General features: G+C 32.8%; 2 protein-coding genes across 2 annotated transcripts; both read left to right on the plus strand.

The window, feature by feature from the left end:
- The first annotated feature begins 715 nt into the window (after window positions 1-715).
- Window positions 716-6,447, plus strand: LOC110944793. Its single transcript, XM_035974169.1, has 16 exons — window positions 716-904; window positions 1,002-1,210; window positions 1,318-1,444; window positions 1,558-1,740; window positions 1,829-1,897; window positions 1,980-2,079; window positions 3,310-3,357; window positions 3,429-3,680; window positions 3,798-3,836; window positions 3,986-4,246; window positions 4,369-4,407; window positions 4,557-4,817; window positions 4,902-5,048; window positions 5,157-5,457; window positions 5,702-6,236; window positions 6,328-6,447. The coding sequence occupies exons 1-16, from the start codon at window positions 716-718 to the stop codon at window positions 6,445-6,447; spliced, it is 2,880 nt and encodes a 959-aa protein (XP_035830062.1).
- Window positions 6,448-6,597: 150 nt separating this feature from the next.
- LOC110944792 lies at window positions 6,598-9,728 on the plus strand. Its single transcript, XM_035974170.1, has 5 exons — window positions 6,598-6,643; window positions 6,752-7,969; window positions 8,082-8,357; window positions 8,439-9,176; window positions 9,283-9,728. Exons 1-5 carry the CDS (start codon window positions 6,598-6,600, stop codon window positions 9,726-9,728), a joined length of 2,724 nt encoding a protein of 907 aa, XP_035830063.1.
- Window positions 9,729-10,012: the final 284 nt, after the last annotated feature.

Raw genomic sequence — 10,012 nt, forward strand, 5'->3', positions numbered from 1 at the left:
GTATTCGGTTAGCATCTTTTGAGTCCATTAAAGCCGGTGAAGTCGATGTCAAGTATCGAGTTGGTTTGTACTTCATCATATATAACAACAACATCCTAAATTAAGAAATATATAAATATAGATTATTTTTTAAATTTTTGTTTTTTGTGCTGATTACATTTTTTATTAATCAATTTTTTTGTCAGATTTTATTGGATATGTAGATGAGTGGTCTGAACCAGAGATGACCAAAACGAAGATGGGAAAAGATAGCAAATACATGAACTTGCAATTGCTGGATGAAGAGTCTGTTAATTAAATTCTAATTTAACTTCATTGTAACTTTAGTGTTATATATTTTTTATTACATGATATCCTCTGATATGTTTATTTTGTATTTATGTAGGGGTATCAAGTTAAACTGCACTTTATGGGATGAGTACTGCGATGAGATGTTTGGTTACATTCAGAGTCATAAAGAAGAAGTTCATGTTGTTCTGCTTGTGCAGTTTGGTAGTTTCAACAAGTATAAAGGTATTAACTCATTAAATACTTTTTTAATTTTATATAATTTTTTTATGATTTACGAACTTGAATATCCTAATATCTGATATTAATTTTTTTACACAGGGAAGACAACGCTATCTAATGCTTTCCATATAACAAGGCTGTTTATCAATGCTGACATAGAGGAGATTCATTCATTTAGAACAAAGTAAACAGTTTATAAAATAATATGAACTACTTATTGATGTTGTTAACTTTGTTTGCTTCCATTATTGTAAACAGGTTTGTTGAGAAGATATGTAAAACATCTTCTAATGGTCAGAAATCAATTGGTTCATCTGGAAGCATAAGCGTTGCCGATGACATTTTAGTGAAGCATCCGTTTTCCAATTTCCGTGATATTACGCTCTTGGATAAGGTTTGTCTCTACTTTTTAATATTTTAAATAAATACATTAAACAAAATTGTTTCACAAATTCATTTTTATAACTCTAATTTCTTACATATAATTTCAGCCTTGTGAGGTCATAGTTCTTGGTACGATCATGGGTGTGGATGATAAAGATGATTGGTACTACCTTGGTTGTGAGGAGTGCAATCGGAAGGTTGAGACAACTTTGGTCATTGAGGATGCTGAAGACGGTGCTGAAGAACCGAAGTTTAAACAGGTTTTAGTTTGCTCAAATCCTGATTGTCCTAAGGAGGTTGTGGCTGCGACGCCGATGTAAGTTACTTATATTTTTTTGTAATTATATTATATTTATGATTATTTTATTTTACTTTAGGAATGTAAAATGTATTTATTTTGTGAATTACTTTTTGTGCATTTAGTTTTAGGATTCCGATAAGAGTACAAGATTATGCAGTTATTGCCTCTTTGACTTTGTTCGACCGTGAAGCTAGAAAAATGTTGGGTATGACAGCAATTCAATTGCTTGAGAAGTCTAAAGTGGATCAGGTAACGTATTTCACATCAGTCCTTTCTTTAAATTCTTATACAAGTTACATATTATTAATGTTTACATCTTATTTCTATGTTCTTTTCAATAAATTTTGATTCATGTATATTAGGCATCTCTGGAAGAGAAAACCATTCCCTATCAGTTTAAATCTTTGAATGATAAAAAGTTTGCCTTCAAGATTCAAATTAGTCAATTCAATATTGACAACCATATTGATGGTTATGCTGTTCATAAGTTGGTGAATGATGCAGCAATCATTGAGTCCTTGGAGAGCCGAATTCCAGCTGATCAGGTTAACACTTACAAACCTTTGAATTAAAGTTATGTTACGAGATTTATTAGTTTTATTGTGCCTAGCCTTATTATTTTTTGAATTGTAGGGTGTGGACGAGGCGGCTGCTGATGTTTCACTTAGTGATATGTCAACTCAAAACCCTTTTGCTCTAAAGGTATGTATTTTAAGTTAATGTTACAAAATACCAAATGTTTTAAACATTTTATATACTTTCTGATTTTGAATATATCATTCAGGATGCTGTGGATTCTATTGGTGATAGCTTCACACCCGCTTGCACATCTAAAGATTGTTCTAAGACTTCGTCTTCGGAATTGAAACTTAACCTTCTAACGTGTATGAAGTTGAAGAAAGCACATCTCTATCATTAACAAAGGTTAAAAAGGCTGGTGTCTCGGATGTTCAAGTTGATGATGAAACGATTATGCTGGTTCCAAAGTTGGAGAAGTAGTTCATGGTTGAAGTAGGTTTAACAAAAACAATTTATTTTTTTCCGAATATTGCTGCTTTGGTTTCGTTTGCGTGTTAGATTGGTTTGGATTGTTTTGTCATGGTTGGTTTGTTTGTTTTATTTTGGATTGAAACATATGGTATGTTGTTTTGTTTTTTTTTAAACATATGGTTGTTTGGTTTTTCATTTGAGACATGGTTTGTTGGTTCTTTATTTGAGACATATGATTGGTTTTTTATTTGAGACATATGGTTGGTTTGGAATGTTTCCTATTACTTATACTTCTTTAAACTTTACCTTTTGTTACTTTATATTTTTTTAGAAAGTATAATTTTTAAAACTATTTATAACTTTTTTTTTAATATTTAAACTGTAAATAAAGATTTTAGTAACCGGATTTATGTAAATAAATTTGTTGTAATCATTATGTAATTACTATAATTATATTTTTCCCAATATTTTAAAACCTCTAATATAAAATTGTATAATAAACTTCCACTTTTGTTAAATTTATCTAAAGATAATAATTTGTATGAATTTGTTTCCTTTTTTAAATTGTATAACCGACAATATGAGATTTTTTTTAAAAAATCCGCCATTAAATTTTATGGATTTACCTCCATTTAATTTTAATTTAAATTGTTTCCTTTTTTACATTTATAACCGAATTTTTTTAAAAAAATTTATAGTTTCCTTTTTTATAATCACTTCAAATACTATAAGAACCTCTACTCTTATTCATAATACACACTCAATGTTTTATACTAAAGGTTCTACAAGTCTAATCAGAAAACTCTCTCACCACATTCATCATTTTTGAAGTTTTGACGTTTGGTCATTTCTCATACACGTAAGTTTTATCTTTTTATATTATACTTATACGTTTATATTATTCTAATACTCATTTTAATACATTGGTATGTTATATATGATACAATTTTAGGATATGTCCAAACGTGCAAAACGTCAAACTTTACTTTCATTTCTACTTCCTATTGGTGTTGAACCTTCCAATAGTATGTACTTTATTTTTATTTTTGTTTAAAAATACAATAAAAAAATAATATAATAGGTAACTATGTTACGTAATGTTAATTTTACTTAAATTTTTGCAGGTGTTGTTGGTAGAAGTCCTTTGTCTAACATTACGAATGCTAATGTTTGTAATTTTTTAGATATGAATTGATTTTTTTTATAAATAGTTAAAAAGTACTATATGCATTTTATTCTTCAGTTGATCCTAATCAAGTTGAGCATCAAGACTATGCTGAATGCAGAAAGTTAAGAAAACTGTATTTGGATAATAAAAGAAAAAATGCAAATAATAAATCTTCCACTTCACAAAACGTCATTCGTTCATCCAACGTTTCACTATCCGATACAAATGTTTTCCGTGTTGTAACACCAATTCGTTCATCCTCTTATATCAATACCATGGATGGACGTATTTTGCCAACCACACCTTTAACAAATCTCTACGTGGCGTGTAAGTCAGTTTTGTGTTTCTTTACTATGATTATGTGTTTATTTTTTTCTTTTTAAATAAAAAATTATGTAATACATAAACATATTTGATTAGTACATTGGACTTTATTTGTTGCAGTTGAAGCTGGAAGAAGTCCATTGGCTAATATTACAAAAGGTAATTTTTTTATTTTTGTACACATGAATATAATGTTTCATTTAAAATTTGTTTAACATTACAAATGGTAAATTATTTGGTTTTTTATAAAGGAATTCGTTTGTTAATATATAATTTGATAACTTATGGATATCAATTTTATTTTTCAGTTGCTTATAATGATGTTGAGAATCAAAAATCAGCTGAACGAAGAAGATTAAAGAAACTACATGAAGATAATAAGAGACATAATGTGACTAACAAATTAAACACAAGACAAAACGTAATTCGATCATCCAATGTTCCAGTATCCGATACAAATGATTGCCGTGTTGTAGCACCAATTCGTTCATCCTCTTATATCAATACCATTGATCGACGTATCTTGCCAACCACACCTTTAACAAATTCGTACGAGGCGTATACATCAGGTTGGTGTTATTTACTTACATATTTAAATTTTATTTATTATGATTATGATTTTTTTTAAATAAAAAATTATGTAATACATAAACATTTTTCATACGGTAACTTAGCCTTTTTTTTGTTGCAGTTGAAACTGAAAGAAGTCCATTGGGTAATATTACAAATGGTACATTCTATAATTTTTTACACATGAATACGTTTTTTTTCATTTATATTTGTGTAACATTACAAATGGTAAATTCTTTGGTTTTTTAGACAAAAATACAAATTTTATTGTATAATTTGATATTTTACGGATATCCATATTTTTTTCAGTTGCTTCTAATGATGTTGAGCATCAACAATCAGCTGAACGAAGAAAATATAGGAAATTACATTTGGATAATAAGAGAAATAATGTGAGTAACCAATCTTCCATTTCAAAAGACGTTACTCGGTCATTCAATGTTTCTGCATCCCATTCAAATGAATGCCGGATCGTAACACCAATGCGTTCATTGTCTTATATCAATACCATCGATCCACGTTTTTGCGCAACCACACCTTTAACAACTCCGTCTGAAGCATCTACTTCAGGTTGGTGGTATGTATTTATGTATTTCACATTTCTTTTTTTTTATTTTGACATTTTTATTATTTTTCGTTGGTTTCAACATATAGGTGTAAAGAGGAAACAAAGAGGTAAACAAAGGTTTTCTACTAATCAGGGTAGAAACGTATATCCTATTCCAATGGTTGACTTATCTTCCGACGATCATATTATTCCTCGACAATTAGCTGAAGATCCATATAAAGGAGTTTCTAGCAGTAAGTACCTTACACACTCACTACTTTAAGTTCCACTTGAAGAACGTCATTATATTAATTTCATAACCAATAGCACAAAATGATATATTTTTTTATGCTCAATAATAGATTATTTGGATCATGGTGATCAAGTAGTTGTATGCGACATATGTAATGCTAAGTTGTGGAAAGTTGAGGCTGGAAAAGGAAAGGTTTACTCAGGAAGAACAACTTATATGCTTTGTTGTGCTTATGGAAAAGTACATCCTCCTAATTTTAAAGAGACGTGTCTGGAATATCAAAGTCTTTTTAAGAGTTTAGACGACAAGAGCAAGCATTTCTTACTGAATATTCGTCGTTTTAATTCTATGTTTTCGTTCACTTCAATGGGTGGTAAAGTTGATTCGAAAATCAATAGAGGAAATGCTCCGTATGTATACCGAATTAGTGGCGAGAATTAACATACATTGGGAAGTCTTCTTCCTAAAGAAGGTGGTGAACCAAAGTTTGCGCAGCTTTACATATACGACACAGATAATGAAGTCTATAATCGCAAAACCATATTTAGGTATCCCTGGAAACCATTTCTTTCTTTATTTTTTTATTTATTTTTTGTTTTATGTTATATAATCACTTACTAGTACTTTCGCTTTTGTCTTACAATTGCTTTACAGTAACTCAAACAAACCAGCATCCGCAACTTCTGATTTGCTTGACACTGAACTCATAGAGTACCTTAAGGTGATTTTAGATTCAAATAATGAGCTGGTGAAAACATATAGACGTGTACGAGATCGGTTTGTTGATAATCCTCAAGTTGACTTAAAATTAAGGCTTAAGGCAAATAGGTCTAAAGATGGTCGTACATACAACCTACCGACGTCGTCCGAAGTTGCTGCGCTTATTGTTGGAAACATTGAGGAAGCTCTTGATAATCGTGATGTAGTTGTTGAGTCAAAGAAAGATGGTCTACAACGTATTAGCGAGCTTCATCCTTCGTATCTCGCGCTTCAGTATCCATTGCTTTTCCCTTTTGGTGAAGATGGTTACCGGGTTGATATTCTTCATAGAGAAGGAAGGGCATCAACGAAGAAGAAAGAGTCAAAATGTACAACGAGAGAGTATTTTGCTTACCATGTTCAAGATAGAGTGAATCATTTCTCTTTGATTCTCAATGCTCGAAGACTTTTGCAACAGTTCTTGGTTGACGTATATACGATGATTGAAAGTGAACGATTACTATTCATACGTCTGCAGCAAAAAAAAACTAAGATCTGAGACATATGATAACCTTAAAAAGCTTGGACAAAATGGTAATCCAGATATGTCAAACACTGGAACACGCGTACTACTACCGTCTTCGTTTACCGGTGGATCGCGTTATATGAGGGAGAATTATTATGATGCGATGACCATTTGAAAATGGTTTGGCAACCCTGATTTTTTCATTACGATCACTTGCAATCCTAAATGGCCGGAGATTAAAAGATTTCTAAAGGACACGAAGATTAATCCCGAGGATAGGCAGGACATTTTATGCCGATTGTTCAAAATTAAGCTTGACGCAATCATGAAAGACTTGCGAGAGAAATCTTTATTCGGCAATGCATCGGCAGGTAAGCATCCATTTAAATCAGTTACTTTACTATATATTTTTTTGGTATGCTACGTTCATAACCGTAACTTCAAAAATAAGTATTTTAATATTAACTATCCTATTGCAGTTGTCTATACCATAGAGTTTCAGAAACGAGGTCTACCGCATGCGCATATCTGTCTGTTCTTACATGACGAAAGTAAGCTTCCTTCGGTTGAGCATGTTGACAACTTCATTTCTGCCGAGATACCTGACAAAAACTTAGAACCAGATCTATATACTCTTGTCAACGACTATATGATTCACGGACCTTGTGGTGTTGCAAAACCAAATTGTCCGTGTATGGTCGACGGTAAGTGTTCGAAGAAATTTCCTAAGAAGTTCTGTGATAAGACTTCTCTAGATTCGAATGGTTATCCGGTCTATAGACGAGCCGATTCAGGTGTTTTTGTTGAGAAATCTGGTATTCAGCTTGATAACAGAAGCGTGGTTCCGTATAGCAAAACCCTATTGAGACGTTATCAAGCACACATTAACGTCGAATGGTGCAACCAGGGTGCGTCCATTAAGAATTTGTTTAAATACATTAACAAAGGACCAGATAGGGCTGAATTTGGTTTTGTACCAAATGGTGATGAAGGTCAGCTTGAAGATGGAAAAGATGAAATCAAAGAGTATTACGATTGTAGATATCTCTCGGCATGCGAAGCTTCATGGCGCATATTTGCATTTGATGTTCATTACCGCTATCCATCCGTAATCAGGCTTCCGTTTCATCTACCTGATAAACAAAACGTTGTATACGGCCCTGACGACGAACTTGATAGTGTTCTACAAAAACCTTCTGTTTCTTCTACGATGTTATTGGGGTGGATGGAAAAGAACGAAAAAGATCCGTTGGCGCGCACCCTTACTTACGTTGAGTTCCCAACTAAATTTGTTTGGAAGAAGGACGAAAGGATATGGGATAAACGCATAATAGGCAAAACCATTGGTCGTATTCATTGTGTGAATCCTTCTATGGGCGAGGCATACTTTTTAAGAATTCTTCTTAATAAGGTAGTAGGTCCTAAGTCTTTTGAAGACATTCATACTATGAATGGACAAGTCTTCCCAACATTTAGAGATGCGTGCTACGCTAGAGGCCTTTTAGACGACGACAAGGAGTATATAGAAGCTATCAAAGAGGCGTACTACACAGGTTCTGGTTACTATCTTCGTAATCTGTTTGCTACAATGTTGGCGTCTAATACATTATCAAAGCCTGAACATGTTTGGGAAAACACATGGGAGTACCTTGCGGATGGTATTTTATATAATCGGCAAAAGCTTTTGAGGATCGAAGGTACGCAAATTTTTATTTAATATTTTGTCAGTTATGTTTTACAGATTAGTGTTTATTAATTTCATTTTTTATTTACAAGAATTTTAATAATTTATTTACATAAATTTAATAGGTTTGTCTCTTCCAGAAGAACAAATAAGGAACCTAACGTTGTTGGAAATTGAGCGTTACTTATTACGTAACAACTCAAGTTTAAGTCGGTTTCTGTCTATGCCTCAACCCGACAGTGAATCAATATATTCAGCAGACAACCGTTTAATTGCTGACGAGCTTAGGTACGATGTAAGCGCTACTGCCATTGAATTTGATAATAATTTAAGCAGCCTAACCGATGAGCAGTGTTTAGTGTTTGATGAGATAATTGAAGCAGTTAATAGTAATGCGGGTGGTTTGTTCTTCGTATAAGGCTACGGAGGTACTGGTAAGACATTTCTTTGGAAGACATTATCTGCATCCATTAGATGTAAAGGCGATATTGTACTAAATGTTGCATCAAGTGGAATCGCATCTCTTTTGTTACCTGGTGGGCGTACTGCACATTCAAGGTTTCATATACCTCTAAATTTAACAGAAACCTCGATGTGTTTTATTAAACCGGATCATGACGTTGCTGATTTATTGAAGAAAACGAAATTGATCATTTGGGATGAAGCACCGATGAATCATAAACATGCGTTTGAAGCACTTGACCGAACAATGAAAGATGTCTTCAAATGTGAGATGACATTTGGTGGAAAAGTTATGGTGTTCGGTGGTGACTTTAGACAAATACTTCCGGTTGTACCAAATGGCAGTAGGCGAGATATCGTTAATGCTTCAATCACGTCGTCGTATATTTGGAGTACTTGCAAGGTCCGTACGTTAACCAAAAACATGAGGTTAACTGTAGGAGCCAACACATCTGATATAGACGAGATTAAAGCTTTTGCGGATTGGTTGCTTGACTTGGGCGAGGGAAAGATTGGTGACAGTGATGATTGTGAGGTGGTTATAGATATTCCTGAAGATTTGTTAATCAAGTGCTCTGAGGATCCTATGTCAGATCTGATCGACTTTGTACATCCTTCGCTTCTTCAACTGTACAAAGATAAAGATTATTTTGCTGAAAGAGCTATATTGGCACCAACGAACGAGGTTGTTCAAGAAATTAATGAAAAGTTGCTTGCTTCATTTCCTGGCGATGAAGTGGAGTATCTGAGTTCTGATAGTATTTTTTCAAACTAATCAAGGAAAGAATGAAGCAAATGCGAGACTATAGTCTCCCGATGTTCTAAATGGTTTAAAAATTTTTGGTCTGCCTAATCATCGATTAGTCCTTAAAGTTGGTGTACCTGTAATGTTGCTTCGTAATATCGATCAACAAAATGGTTTATGCAATGGTACGAGACTACGGATTACTAAACTTTATAAACATGTTATAGAGGCGGAGATTATATCCGGAGGAAACATAGGGACCAGAACGTTTATTCCACGAATCAGTTTGACACCGTCAGATAAAAGAATTCCTATCAAGTTTCAACGACGACAATTCCCTATAAATGTATGTTTTGCAATGACTATAAATAAAAGTCAAGGACAATCTCTATCGAGGGTTGGATTGTATTTGAAATATCCAGTTTTCTCACATGGCCAGCTTTATGTTGCGTTATCAAGAGTTAAAAGCAGAGGCGGTGTGAAGTTGCTTATACTAGACAAAGATGGGAATGTAACGAGTAAAACAACAACTGTAGTCTACAAGGAATTTTTTTCCGGCATTTGAATAGTTTTTTGTTTTTTCTTCCAATGTATGCGTTTGTACAAGATATTATATTTCAAAGTAAATAATATGGTTTTGGATGAAATCGCGCATCGCGCGGGTATTAACCTAGTGTAAATATATAACACTAGGTTAGAACCCCGTGTATTACGGGTTGAAAAAATGTATTTTTATATAACAAATAATATAAAAATATATATATCTTTAAAAATCTTGTTTATTATACGGGTTGAATAAATATAATTTTATTTATCAAATAATAAAACAATATATAATTAAAAATCTCG

Source organism: Helianthus annuus, chromosome 6, assembly GCF_002127325.2.
Source record: "Helianthus annuus cultivar XRQ/B chromosome 6, HanXRQr2.0-SUNRISE, whole genome shotgun sequence".
NCBI lineage: Eukaryota > Viridiplantae > Streptophyta > Magnoliopsida > Asterales > Asteraceae > Helianthus > Helianthus annuus.